The sequence below is a fragment of the Mesoplodon densirostris genome, chromosome 10 (assembly GCF_025265405.1).
Source record: "Mesoplodon densirostris isolate mMesDen1 chromosome 10, mMesDen1 primary haplotype, whole genome shotgun sequence".
Taxonomy (NCBI): Eukaryota; Metazoa; Chordata; class Mammalia; order Artiodactyla; family Ziphiidae; genus Mesoplodon; species Mesoplodon densirostris.
Window position 1 is genome coordinate 40,621,844 of NC_082670.1, and position 13,849 is coordinate 40,635,692.

General features: G+C 62.2%; 1 protein-coding gene across 1 annotated transcript in view; it reads right to left on the reverse strand.

The window, feature by feature from the left end:
• Positions 1 to 323: 323 nt before the first annotated feature.
• Positions 324 to 13,849, reverse strand: part of ITPR3 (inositol 1,4,5-trisphosphate receptor type 3) — a 67,403-nt gene continuing 53,877 nt past the window's right edge. The window contains exons 35-58 of the mRNA XM_060111519.1: positions 13,476 to 13,666; positions 12,796 to 12,944; positions 12,535 to 12,643; positions 12,315 to 12,405; positions 12,038 to 12,207; positions 10,654 to 10,828; positions 10,304 to 10,488; positions 9,909 to 10,109; positions 9,653 to 9,763; positions 9,089 to 9,184; positions 8,865 to 8,966; positions 8,689 to 8,775; positions 8,040 to 8,150; positions 7,756 to 7,948; positions 7,385 to 7,510; positions 6,821 to 6,993; positions 5,975 to 6,139; positions 5,112 to 5,304; positions 4,542 to 4,646; positions 4,327 to 4,454; positions 3,399 to 3,564; positions 2,590 to 2,750; positions 1,320 to 1,481; positions 324 to 738 (exon numbers count right to left, since the gene is read on the reverse strand). Coding sequence (XP_059967502.1) covers positions 670 to 738; positions 1,320 to 1,481; positions 2,590 to 2,750; positions 3,399 to 3,564; positions 4,327 to 4,454; positions 4,542 to 4,646; positions 5,112 to 5,304; positions 5,975 to 6,139; positions 6,821 to 6,993; positions 7,385 to 7,510; positions 7,756 to 7,948; positions 8,040 to 8,150; positions 8,689 to 8,775; positions 8,865 to 8,966; positions 9,089 to 9,184; positions 9,653 to 9,763; positions 9,909 to 10,109; positions 10,304 to 10,488; positions 10,654 to 10,828; positions 12,038 to 12,207; positions 12,315 to 12,405; positions 12,535 to 12,643; positions 12,796 to 12,944; positions 13,476 to 13,666 — 3,419 coding nt within the window. The 3' untranslated portion in view covers positions 324 to 669. The remainder of the gene's footprint in view (positions 739 to 1,319; positions 1,482 to 2,589; positions 2,751 to 3,398; positions 3,565 to 4,326; positions 4,455 to 4,541; positions 4,647 to 5,111; positions 5,305 to 5,974; positions 6,140 to 6,820; positions 6,994 to 7,384; positions 7,511 to 7,755; positions 7,949 to 8,039; positions 8,151 to 8,688; positions 8,776 to 8,864; positions 8,967 to 9,088; positions 9,185 to 9,652; positions 9,764 to 9,908; positions 10,110 to 10,303; positions 10,489 to 10,653; positions 10,829 to 12,037; positions 12,208 to 12,314; positions 12,406 to 12,534; positions 12,644 to 12,795; positions 12,945 to 13,475; positions 13,667 to 13,849) is intronic.

Consider the following 13,849-nt stretch of genomic DNA (forward strand, 5'->3'; position numbering starts at 1 on the left):
AAGCAGTCAAAAACAGCCCCTGTTAACACGCCCCAGCCCTGTCACCTGGGCGTGTGACTCTTCCCCAGGAGGCCCAGGAGGAGGCAGGTCTCAGGACCAAGCCTGTGGTCACCAGTCCAGCCGGGGCCGTGCGGAGAGGGTGGCGTGGACTTGGACACTGAGGTCTACGCACTGTATACGGCAGTTCGGAGGCACAGGGGGGGCCACACGGCCCTGGCCAGGGCTGAGCCTGGCCCCGTGAATAAGTTAAATAACAAAGCCCTAAAGTCACTAGCGACAGTATCACCGCGCCCCTCCAGAGGCGGCGGCGACCACGATGTAGTGCTTGGAGTGAACTGGAGGCCCCACTCCTCACCACCCACCAGGAGGGGTACAAAGGCACGTCAGTCACAAGGGACAAAGCAGTCGTCCTGTAAGAGGACTCGGACGTGAAGGTAAGCCGAGTCCCACCGAGTCCTGAGGTGGTTTTTAAGAGCTTGGTCTGGGCAGGACTGTCAGCTCTAGTTTCCCCCCTAAGCTGGTCAGAGTCTACATTGGCCTGGGGCGGGGTCTGGCAGAGGTGGAGCTGGGGGTTGGATGGGCACCTGGCCTTGAGGGGCCGAGGGGCGGTGTTCCCACTCTCAGCTCTCCAGTGTCGCATGTGGCCTGACGGGCCTTCCGTGGCTCCACTCAGCGGCTCATGCAGTTCTGGACATCCACGAAGCCCAGGCGTTGCCTGCGTTTCCGCTGCTCCGTCATCTAGATTTAAACAGATGCCATCAGGTTGGATCAGGCCGCCCAGAGTCCACCCTCCCCCCAGCTGCGGTTCAGCCCTGGCGGCAGGCCAAGGCACCCCCAGGGTGTAGCATGGATGTCAGCCCCAAACCCTTGTCCTCAGCGCATCACAAACCACTGATTTGGTGCAGCTGGGAAAGCACCCCACCTAAAAGAGGGGCTGCCGATGTCAGTTAGTCACTGCCAGATGGAGCGGAGGATGCTCTGGGCAAGAGGGGATCGATCTTGAGAAGCGGAAAGAAGCCTTACCCAGCCATCACCAGTCAACGCCTGAGGGGGACTCGCTAAAGCAAGGGAGGCCCCAACACCGGCACGAGGTTCCGCTCAGCCGTCTTTCTGGGGCGCAAGGATAGGGGCCACGACCCCGTCTAGCTTTCCACAGAGGGGAGAAGTGTGTTTGGAACCTGTCTTCCACCCCAGACCCAAGAACAGGAGCCAGCAGGAAAGGGGGCAGGGGGAGCGTGAAGGCCCCAACACCCTCCCCCATGCCACCAGGCAGGCCCCGAGGCTGCCGGTGTGCTGCCAGGACAGGGCTAGGGGCACACCTGCTCCTTGAGCTCGTTGAGCTGGGCAGTGAGGTGGGACACCAGCTTCATGGTGGAGCTGAGCTTGTCCTGAAGAATCCGGATCTCGTTCTGCTCCCCCTCCCCCTCGTTGCTCACCAGTGACATGGCCCGCATCCGGGGGAACCAGTCCAGGTTCTTGTTCTGAAAAACATCACCAGTGGGGTGAGCGAGCTTGGGTCCAGCCTAGGAAGGCCTTGTTTAGAAAAGCAGTTGTGTGGGGGGAGCCTGCTACCACACCCTTGGCCAAATTAATCCCCAGGGATGTGTCACGGGAAAATCTGAATTGACCTGGGTCCTCCCCGGGGCCAGAGTGAGGGGGCGGGGAGGCCACAGCACTGAGACAGGCCAACCTCGGTTAGACAGCCCGGGTCTCTCCCTGGTACCAACACCACCTGTTTACTCTCCTAACAAACACCCTGCGAGTGGTGGAAGGCAGGCCTCTGCACCCAGACCCTGTCTCTCCTCCCTCCCTCCCTCCCTTCCTTCCTCCCTCCCCAACAGCACGCCCCACACCCCAGGAAGATGCCAGTCAGACAGATGGTGCGTTGAGGGAGCAGGGCTCTGCCGAGGGTGGCTGGCATCTGACACATGAGGCAAAGCCACGTTCCCCGGGACAGAGGCAGAGCGGGAGGGGACACCGAGCAGCTTTCTAGTTCCCTGTGGCAAGCTCTGAATTCTCAGATCAACAGATAATACCTGCGCTCAAAGACCAATCCAAATACAGACTCCAAAGATGCATAGAACCTCCTCCCCACCTTTCTTGCCTTTTAGGCTGCATTTTCTCTGATGTGCGCTAATCTAAAGATGCACTACGTCTGACGGGACTGATGGGCATCCTTTACCCTAAATGCACCCAGACCTTCATTACTGCCTTCACTCCCTTCGCCCCTGCATTGGAGTGATGGTTGATTTCTCCTAAGTTTGACAGTTTAAAGTTCATCCAGGCGCCCTCTTGGCCTGCGACCACCCAGGCTTCAGCAAGCTGCCCTCCCTCTCGCCCAGCTAGAAAAGGCCCCTCAGAAAGGGCCACTGAGCAGCCGCCACAAGCAGGGCCACCTCGCATCAGGCACCCACAGGCCCCGGACACCACGCACGTCCTCTGGGGGCTTTTTTCCAGAGGCCCCCCTGCAGCACAGCAGCTGGCGGGGCTCCCGAGTAGCCGAGGTCGGCTCCAGCTGTCCCTTGTCCCCTGCTGCCTGTTAACAAGTGTCCACAGCTGTCCTGACTACCCCCCTCCCCGGGCCCACACCTTGATCATCTGGGCCACGTAGCTCTCGGGCCCCGTGTAGTCCGTCTTGTTCTTCACACGGACCAGCACAATGAAGTACAGGTAGTTCCACATGTTGTGCTCGAACTTGATGTGCTCCTCAAATGACACCGTCTTGTTGTCAAACTTGTCCCTCTCCAGACCTGCGGAGGCAGGAGGTGGGGGTGAGGGTACACCCCCTCCCCTGCCTCCAAGAGACCCGGTGGGCAGGCATGGCCTGCCGGTGCAGTGGGGACATTGTTCTTGGGCTGAAAGTTCTGATGAATGCAGGCGACAGCCCACTCTGGGCTCTTTAGGTCACTTCTATTTAAAGCAGCAGCCACACAGCCGTGGAGCCCCTGCCCTGCTGCAGCACAGAGGGGACCATGGGAGCAGACGCCAGGATCCCGGGGGCCGGGGAGCCGGAAAAGCTTAGATGAGGGTCCTGTCCTACAGGGGCCCACCTGCTTGCCTGTGGTGGCTGTGAGGGGACCTGCACTTCATACCTAGGGGGTGGGGAGAAAGGCCCTGGCCTGAGACCAGAGGTTTGAGGCCACTGACCAGGCTCGTTTCCTCATCTGAGACCCAGAGAGTTTAAAGGGAGGATTTCTGAGGCCCTTTCCCACTCCCTTCTATGACTCCAAGTTCGGGTAGGGTCCTGTTCTCCCCAGTTCTGGGATGAGCGAACAGCCACCAAGCCGTCGGCCCCAGGGCAGGGCTCCCCGGCGGCCACAGGAATCTAGGAAGGGCCAGACTGAGGCCGACGACGACGGCCACGGCCTCCTCAGGCAGGAGCCCAGCCTCAGCCTCACCACAGATGAAGCACGTGGTCTTGAGAATTTCTTCCTTCTTCTGCTTCTCACTGCGCAAGTCGGCAAAGGTGTCGATGATCACCCCAAAGATGAGGTTCAGCACGATGATGATGACAATGAAGAAGAACAGGAGGTCGTAGACCACGCGGGCCGGGAAGAGAGACTCCTACGGGGGGAAGGCAGGGAGGCTGGGGTCAGCAGCCCCCATTGGAAAGGAATAAGGGCATCTGGCTCCCAGGTCCCTGAAGATGGCAGAGAGGACCCAGCCTCACCACACAGAATGAGAATCACAATCAGAGGCCCTGAGTGTGGATGAGGACTCAGCGGCCGGGACGAGGCCCTCGAGGAGTCTGGGGTGGGGACATGGCCCGCCCCTGACTGCTGGTTAGGGGAAGAGCAGCTCTGAACTCCTCTGCCTGCCCGCAGGACACCTGGTCTCACTCGTTCTAGAAACCCTCTGGCCAAGGAGAAGCTTCTCACCCTCGTGCCACTAGGGACAGACTGCCATTCTGAGAACGTGGGGCTGCCCGAGCCAAACCCTGAGGCCTCCATATGGAGCCAGCCCGGCTTCCCCACCCTGCCTACCCTGGCTGCGGGCCAGGGCTCTGCCTTTCAGCTGAAGCCGCTGTGGCCGGGGACCCACCCGCTGCCTGACTCACGGCTTCCCTAGCCCGGGAAAGCCGGATGCCAAGGTCTTTCCTCAGAGCATCTACAGTGAGCTGGTGGGGATGCCTGGGTAAACAGGGGCCTGGATAGCTCAGCTACACCATAACCGCACGGGACTACGAGGGACAGCGGGGAGAAGGGGACGCAAAGGTGCAGGGACTCGCAACCCTGAAGATGGAGGGAGGCCAAGCTGCTCTGCCGGCCATGACCTGAGGGCGGGGCTGGGCCCCCGTGGACTGGGGAGGGGGCAGGGGGCACTCACGTCTTTGGAGGGCTTGCGGAGAATGTCGCCCACACCGCCACCATTGCGCAGCCCGTGGTTCATGACAGTGACGATGCACATGAGCAGGGTGTCACAGGCCCGCTCCGTGCTGTCCAGCTCCTCATCCTCTGCAAGCAGGGCGCGTGCTCAGCCCTGGGCCAGGCCACCTGCCTCTGCCCCCACCGCACCTGACTCCCAAGACGCACTGCCCTCACCTGCCAGGACCTCGGGCACCACGACCCCTGAGACACAGTCCATGTTGTCCCCACTGCAAGTGTCCACAATTGTGGCAGCTCCATGTGGCATCCCCAGGGGGCTGGCTGGAGGGGACAGGATCAAGATCAGGAGGTCCAAGGACTGTCCTCATCATCTCCCCAGTTCTGGGCCCAACATCACATCCTCCAGGAAGCCTGCCCTGATCCTACCAGTTCCCCACTGCCTGGCTACAGTGAAGGGTCTCCATGTACCTGCCCCCGCCGGGCTGTGCTCCAAGGGCCGGGAGGGGTGTCTGCACCCCTAGCCCTGGTGCACCGGCAGCTCCCACAAGTACCGAGTTTAACATGAACCACAGGGTCTTCAAACAAGAGCGACCCAAGGCGCTCCCACTCCCTCAGTCTGTCCAGGGAAGAGGGAGGCAGTGAGCTAGACCCCCACCCAGAACCCAAGAGGAGAAACTGAGGCAGGAGGCCTGGTGGGATAAGCGCTTCCAGGCCCTGGTCCCAACTCCAGCCACTTGTGCAGGCCCCTCATCCCCACACGCCCGCCCAGGAGAGGCGCCCCCAGACCTCTGGAGTGGTTGCTGGGCAGCCGGTCGACCTCGAGAATGAAGTCATCCTTGAGGAAGAGGAAGCCAACAATGGAGAAGAGGTAGACCAGGATGAGGGCCAGCAGGGCGGTCAGCAGGATGGAGCGGCCGTTGCGGGTCACACTCTTGATGACATTGAACAGCGTCTCTTCGCGGTAGATGAGGTCAAAGAGCTGCAGGGCAGAGATGGGGCCGCCGCTGGACCCACGGGCTGCCTGCCTACCAGTGGTTCCCCCCGCCTCCCCCAGCGGCGTCTGCTCTTGGGCAGGTGGAACCAGGCTGGCGGGCCTGTTGGGGCCGTCGCCTCCGAGGAACCTGGAGTTCCAAGGCCCAGGAAACGGAGAGGTCCAGGAGAAGGCTAGAGGGTGGAATGGGCAGTGCATACCACAAGCAGCAGGAGAAGGATGGCCAACACTTACGGTGTGCTTGCTACGTGCCAGGACACACTCTACACAACTGTTGTGTGTTAGCTCACTTCATCCTCACAATTATTCTAAAGGGCAGGTGCCGTTAATTATCCCCAGTTTACAGATGAGGAAACTGAGGCACGGGCAGTTAAGAAACCTACCCAAAGTTACACAGCTAGGAGGGGCCACACTGGGATGTAAACCCAGATGGTCTGGCTCAAGAGTCCAGGCTTGGACTCCCACTGTACAGGGGAGATGGGGCCATGAGTAGATATCACGGCCTTGAAGGCCAGGATGGGGTCCAGCGGAGGAGGACACTGGAAATCCACTCCTCCCAGCCCAGCAGCAAGAGGCCTGGGGATGGGGAACTGTTAGCAACTGGCAGGAAGCCCCAACTGCCTGCCCCTGCCCCTGCCCAGCCCCACTCACGCCTCACCAGGATGCTGTAGAAGAGCTCATGGGCAAAGAGGCCCAGGACACTCGTCAGGATGTAGCCCACGTGGTACAGGAACTCCATGTCCATGACCATGGCCTTATAGCCCCGGATGAAGGTGCCACGGTTGCCCACGAAGCTCACCACGAACACGATCTTGTTGGTCAGCTGTGGGCAAGTGCAGGGCATGGGGGTCAGTGCCCTACCACCCACCCTGAATCTCCACCCCTGTTGCCAGGCCCAGCCGGTGCCTAGAGCAGAGGCGAAGGCTGGGTCTTCAAGGGAGTGATCTGAGCTGGTCCTGCTCAGCCTGGCAAACACAGCCTTAATGAAATGCTTCCTGAAATGCATCTGGGCTTCTGGGACTAGAATAGAGGAGAAGTCCCTTGGGTCCCCAGCTCCAGGAAGAAAGTGAGATGCAGATAAAGGAGAACGGGTCAGAGAAGACCGTCCTTAGCCTTTACGGTGACTAGGTAAGTTAGGAAAAGGCACCCCCCACGTGCTCGAGACACTTTATTTCTACCTGTCAGGAAACTGTCATAACACATAAATCTTTGATGTCCTCAATACGCCTTCAGGCAGTGCACAACTAACACTGGGAACCCAGCAGCCCTGAAGCTGGTGCTCCAAAGCGGCTCCTGGCTGGCTGGCTCTGAGTGCCTGCTGCCCCGAGTTGTCCAGAGGAAAGAGGAGACACAGAGTGGTCCCAACCTCGGGTCTATAATGAGCTTGGGATCCCAACACGGGGACCAGGGGGAAGGGGCAGAGCAGCGGGCCAGCTTCAGCTCCAGCTGCGCGACAAGCCCAGGAGGGGTTGGGGGTGGGCGGTGGGGGCCCTCTGGCACTCACGTTGAGGGCACCCAGGATGCTGAGCGTGGGCCCAATGCCCAGGTAGTAGATGGAGCGCAGGATGAGCGCCACGATGAGGGGGCGGATGCTATAGCGCTTGGTGAACAGGGCCGCGATGGAGAAGCAGATGAGGATCCAGAACAGCAGCGAGATGAGGGGGGAGCCCAGCACACCTGGGGGCCAGGGAGCAGGGACAGGGCGGCTTGCTCAAGCCCACCCACCCAACGGACCCCAAGAAGCTACCCCTTTCTGGGAGCCTTCCCTGTAAGTTCCTGCTCGCCTGGCTGTAGGGCCCTGCCCATCACACCTGCATCTGGAGGCCTAAGGTAGGAGGCCCTCTCCATCTGCTGCTCCCGTAACTGGTCTCTGCCTTGTATGTGTGTGTGCCGTCTCCAGAGGTCAAGGGCCCTATCCATCCCCGTGATGAGGTGCAGAAGCCAGAGGCCAGTGAAGGGGGTGCTTCTCCCCACTCTGCATCCAGTCCCCTCAGAGCCTGGCCAGCTCACATCAGAGGAGGGAGCATGGAAGGCTCAGGGCCGCCACCTGCCAGCCCTGTGTCCTCACCTGTGGATGCGCCCTCCACGTAGGGGTAGAAGAAGGCGATGATGATGTTGATAAAAACCGCCAGGTTGAAGGAGATGCTGCCCCACAGGGTCATGCGGCGGGAGAACCAGTAGATGAGTGGCATGCCTGGGGGAGGAGGTGGCGGGGCCAGGGTAAGGGGGGCCCCTGATTAACACCATCTGCCCACCCCATACCAGGCCGCAGAGCCTGCACAAGCTCCAGGCCCCACTTCAGGAGGAAAAAAACGTGATCGGAGCCCTCCTTGGGGCAGGGGTGGGATCCCCACCAGTAGGCGAGGGAGGCATCAGGGGCATCAGTGAGCAGCTCCAGCCCCCCACCCCCGCCCTCCTGCCGGCCCGCGGGGTCCTCACTGCGGAGCTTGCGCTGCCACTCCATCTCGTTGTGCAGGAAGGAGGACTGGTCGAAGAAGTCGCTCACTTTGCTACCCTGCTCATCCTGCTCGGTGGTGGTGAAGAGCCGGTGCTTGGTCTCCTCCGTCAGGAACTGGCAGATGCCGGGCACCGGGAACACGATCTGCTCCATGCTGCGGTCCTGCCGCACGATCTGGACGCACACGGGCACCTGCTCACATCTGAGCCGTGGCCCCCGAGGGCCCAGCCCTCACTCCCGGCCCCCAGCTGTTCTCAGGTCCCACCTCTATCTGAGACGTGTGGTTCTCATAGTAGGCCAGGGGGTCCTCCTCTTCCTCCTGTGCCGGTGCTGAGGACTTGAGCATCTGTGACAGCTGCTTGTTGTTGAGGCTGAGCTGGGGGTGGGGGTGATGCCGAGGTCAGGCCCGCCCCCACCTCCATGCCGGGGCCCAGCTCTGAACTACACCCCACTGAGTGACCCCCAACTAGACCAGACCCAGCCCCGAAGTGGGAGACAATCCTATAGGACAGTCAGCACCCTCCACAGTCCTGCCCAGGTGCACCCCTAGGTCCTGCTCCAGGTGCCAGACGCCCCAAACCCACACAGCAACCTTGCTCCCACTCCTCTGTCCGGGTGACATCCCTGGCCACCAGGCCGGCTCCCACCGGTCCTCAGCCCCGCCCCCCCAATTCTGAGCTGGCTCTTTACTCAGGTTCAAGCCAAGGCCTTGGGCCACAGGTCTGCCCTAAGTTCCTGGCCCCGCCCCCAGCCACATCCCAGACTCCAGCCAGGATATGAGGTCTCAGATCTGCCCTCAGCCCCGCCCCCGAGTCATAGTCACGCCCCCCAACTATCCCATCCAATCTCCCACCCAACCCCGCCCCTAGATCTAAGCCCCGCCCCACGCCCAGCCCTATCCTCTGGGCCCCCACCATGGAAGAGATGCCCTCGGCCTCCTCCTCTTGGATGCGCCTCACGGGCTTCAGCAGGTGCTGCAGCTGCTTGTTGTGCCTGGAGAGCTGAGTGAGATGACAGCGGAGAGTCACTGGGTCGTGGTCGCCGGTGGGGGCGTGGCCGCTAGGGCGGGGCCGTGGGGTGGGGCCGGTACCTGCAGCGCCAGGATGTAGATGTTGTGGCCCACTTCACGAGGGCTCACGTCCGAGTTCTCACGCTCCTCCTCCTGCAGGTAGGCCTTCTTGATGACGTCCACCTGCCGGGGCAGGGGCTGCTGAATGCCCTCTTCCTGGGGCGTAGGGCGGGCTGAGCTCTGATCCCCAGCCCCGCACACCCCACCTGGTCCGCCTCCCCACCTGACCCCCAGCCCAGCCTCACCAGCTCCTGGGGCCGCAGGCTGATGAGGATGCGCTCGGCGTTTTCACTGTCGTGCCGGCTCTCCATCAGAGCCAGGAGCAGCTTGGAGGCGTTGTCCTGGGGGAGAGGAGGGAGGGACAGGCCACAGTCTGAGGGCCCCCGCCACCCCCTCCACTGACTACTCCGTAACAGCCTCTCTTGGCCCGTAAGTCCCGTGGCCTTCTTGTTCCCCACTTACCCCCAGGGCTTGCTGTGAGAAGGGTGCTGCGTATCCAGTCCACCCACAGGCCACCTTCCCCCACCCTGTGCACCCCCCAAACAGCAGACACGGACACAGGAGGCCCTCGGATAAACCCAGAACATGTCTGCTTCTAGAGCAAGTGTACATCCAACACGTTTGCTCACACATGCACTTGTGTGTACAAACATGCACACATCACACACCACATCACCCATGCTTGCACACACGATGCCCACACCGCACACACACACACAATGCTAACATCACACACACCAGCATGTGCACTCAACATATACATCACATGCACACCCACGCATGCTCACGTGGGCTGCCAAGGGCCCTACCTTGAGTTGCAGCACCAGGTCCATACGGTACTTGCACAGGGGACTGATGTCATTGAGAATCAGCGCGGTGATGATGTCTATGCCATTGGACTCGTGCGTCACGATGCAGGTCTGGCGGGAGGCAGGGGTGGGGGGTGACACGGGGCCTGGGCCCCCTCAGAATCGTGGCAGCTCCAGGGGCCACGGTCTGTCCCCTGCCCGGCCTGCTCCATCCTCCCCCATGTCCACGCTGCCATGCACCACTCCGACGGCTCACCTGGTTCTCGTGGCAGGGGCCCTGGCAATACTCGGTGAGGGTCTCCAGGGTCTGGATGACGAGGCCCACGTTGTCCTCGTTGATGTAGAGCCCCAGCAGCCCGAGACCGCCCGTGGTGCTGCCGCACATGATGTCCAAGAACTGCAGAGTCTCGCACACCAGGTTGTAGTTGGTCTTGTTGTTCTGGCAGCGCAGGAAGTTCTGAAGAGCACGGGGGAGGGGGGGGTGCGTGGCACCGCTGCAGCAGGGAGGGAGGGGCCGGCCTGGGGACCGCGATGCTGCAGGCTGCAGGGGTGGGGGCCTCACCAGCCTCAGAGCAGTGGTGCCCAGGCCGGATGCGGGGCACAGAGTATGGGCGGGGTCGGGAGGCGGGCTCAGGTGGGGCAGGGCCTCACCTGCAGGTCCCGGTTGTGGTTCTCGCACAGCAGCTGCAGAAAGCGCAGGATGGGCTGCATGATGAGCACGGACGTGCCCATCTCGTTGCTCTGCACGCGCTCGCCCACCTCATGCCCCTGGCGCAGGCTGGGGCCCAGCGAATAGCGGGATGAGGAGCTGGGCATCCAGAAGGAGGCCACGCGGCCTGCAGGGTGAGGCCTGGTTAGGCTGGGGCTGCTGGGAGCAGCCAGACCCTCACCCTCACCCTCCGTTCCCACCCTCAGTCCCCAGCCTGCCCACCTTGCCTTGTGCCCACGTCCTCATCCCTGGGGCCCGTGACCCCACTCACCCTGCACCCTCTGAGCCTGACCTTTGGCGGCGGGGTCTGCTGGCTCCCGGTCCTCACGCGGCTGGCTGCCCAGGTCGCTCATGTTGACGGCCACTGTGGACTTGGTCTCCTGCTGGGCCCGCTTCATGCGGTCGTGCAGCACCTTGAAGAAGCGCTCTGACTTCTTGTCGCTCGTCATCAGGTTGTAGAAGGATTTCTGCGGGTGGACAGTGAGACGGGGGGCAGCCTCAGCACCAGGCCTGGCTCTAAGCAGCCCTCGGCGAGAGCCGGGGGGCTCCATGCTGTGCTGCAGGGACAAGGTGGTGGAGACAGAGACGCCCCTGTGCCCTGCGCCTAAGGCTGGGGTGGGGGGCAGTCAGGACCAGCAGAGGTGGAGGAGGAAGGGCCAGTGCCGGTGATGCTGGAGGCCTGCACTAGCTTCCTACCCACCTGCATCTGCCCTTGACCTTCCGTCAGTTCCCCACACAGCAGCTAGAGGGGTCTCTCTGAAGTCTAAGTCACGTCCCTCCTCTGCTCAAAACCCTGAATCTTCCCCCAGGGGCAGGCCTGGGCTCACGGTGCCCACGAGGCCTCGTGATGGCCTGTCACCCCCCTGACCCCAGCTCCTCCCATTCACCCCTCCTCCACCCCCTCCAACCACATCAGCCATTTCCCCTTCACGGCCTTCTGCTGCCCGCTCTGCCCCGGGCGCCCTGCCCCACTTCACGTGCTCAATTCTGGGTCCTCATTCAAACGGTCCCCTCTCAGGGGTCTTCCCCATCACTCCTTCTGAGATACCCCTGGCCCAGAACTCCTGAAGCCCCCTGCCTGAATTATCACCAACCAGCATGCTCTCCGTATTACGCAGGGGCTGCAGTTCGGGACTGTTGTCCCCACTAGGATACGAGCACCAAGAGAACATGGGTTTTGTCTCTTTCCTTCACTGCTGAATCCTTAGCTCCTAGAACACTGCCAGGCACATAGAAGGCACTCACTAAATGCAGACTTACGGGAAGAATGAATGAGTGAATAAATAAATGAGTGGAGATAAAATAATCAGAGAGGGCTTTTGGAGATAGGAGCCCTTTACTTGGACACCAAAGGCTGAGGATGTGGAAGAGGAGGGAGGAGACCTGAGCAGAGGCTGAGAGGCGAGAACGGTGGACTAATAGGGGGCGGGATGGTGGGCGACAGGCCCAGGCCCGGCTGGAGCAGGGCAGGGGTGTGGGATAGAAAAGGGCCACGTGACACGGGGGCAGATACGGGAGGGCAGAGCCTCCCACGAGTAGCCGGACTCGCACTGGCCGCCAGCACGCAGCCCTGCAGCCCCACCCCCATGGACTGGGGACTGGCACACTGTCCCCCTCCTGAGCAGGGGGCACCACCCAAGGAGGTGAGCCCCCTGCAGCCCTGCCCCCCTCCACACCTGGATCTCGGTGTTGCCACCGTCCAGCAGGCGGATGGCCAGGCCAATGCTCTCCTGGAAGATCTTCTCGTTCTTGGTGCTGGTGATGAGGTCACACACCAGCTTGGTGGCCCCCTCCTTGTCCAGCCGGCACTGGGTGGCTGCGATCGCTGACCAGTCTTGGTCCAGGCCTGGAGTGGGCAAACTCGCCTAAGGGGGAGCAGGTGGAGGGAGGGGAAGGAAGGGCCCAGAGCGAATGGGCCTCCCGGAGGCACAGCAGGGGAGACGCGGTACTGACCGGTGCCCACGGGGTCTGAGAGGTCCCCCCGCGAGCTGGACTTCCGGTTCTGGAGGTAGTTTTGCAGCAACATTTTGCGCAGCTGGTTGCCCTGCAGGGAAGGGAGCAAGGCCTACAGCAGCCCGTTTCACCCTCTACCCCCCAGCCCAGCGGTCCTGGTCCTGAGCCCCTGGACCTCGTGGCCAGGCCCGCCCGGCATCCAGCCGACCTGGGCACTCACCCGGTCCCCGTACTTGGTCTTCTTAAGCAGCATTTGCTGCAGCGTCCTCAGCACCTTGACACACAGCTTCTCCTCCGACTCCATGAGGTCCTTGGTGTGCTGGATCAGCCTGGCCGGCGGGGAAGGAGGGCACACTTGGGGTGGACCCCTCCCCCCTCCAGCTGCTGTTCCTGACCACGGCCCTCTGACCCCATGGGCTTTCCCCGTCCTGGGCCGCTGTGTCCCTGCCACCCCCATGCCCCGGCCCCGCATCCCACTCACTTGGACAGGAAGCCTCCACTCTCACAGCGCTGGTGGGCCTCAGTGCCCTCCAGGAAGAGCAACTCGGGCCAGTGCAGGACGTCCACCAGCACGGATAGCTCGGCCTGCACTAGGGGCTTCAGCCGCTCCTCCAGGGCTGTGATGATGTCCTGGGGTGGGTGGCGTGGGGAGGGCAGGGTCACCGCTGGGTGAGGTGCAAGCCACCCAGGCCCAAGGGATGACCAGGGCGTGACTGCCGTTCCCCCCACCCCAACGCCAAAGCGCCCCACGGATTGGCCTGTGCCTGTCTGAGGGGCCCTGGGCCCACGGAGCCACCCAGGACAGAGCATGATGTCTGTCTGCTCAGAGCCCCTGGGCATACCCTGGCTTCCCTCCCAGCCCCTTCTCTAGCTCTGTGTGACCTTGGGCAAACCCTTTGCCCCTCTGGGCCTCGATTTTCTGCCACATGGGGATAGTAACTCACCATACCCCCTCTAGAGGCCAGTGAGACAGTGGACAGAGTGTGTTCTCTAAACACGAAGGTGCTGTTGGGAGTGAGGTGTGTACCGGCCCCCTTCACGAGCACCAGCCCTGGAATGGTGCCCCTCAGTCCCCAGCCCCCAGGAGTGGACAAGCTGACCAGCCCCTTCCCAGAGAGCGTGGGCAGCACAGGGAGGGACACTCCCCAGCCCCACGCCCACCTGCAGCTTCTCGATGATGTTCTTGTAGTCCCACTGGTTGGGGGTGGGTGTGACACGGGGGAAGGCCCGCGGGGCCGTCTTGTAGTTGGAGACGTTCCGCTGGGCGGCAGCTGCACAGCTGGCACCACTGCTGAGCAGCGAGCTGATGTGGGCATCCAGGTCCATGGGCAGCAAGATGGCCCGGCCCTTGGCTGAGGGGAGAGGGGACGGGGCGCTGGTGGGGGGTGAGGGCTCAGCCAGAGGGGCCAGGCTCAGCGTCTGTCGCACTGGGGGACAGGGCCTGGGGTGCAGGGGCCCCCACCCTGGCCCCCACTTGAAATGAGGTGCCCTCTTCCCTTTTTAGGGTAAAAAGAGGGAACTTTTGCCTCTTCGTT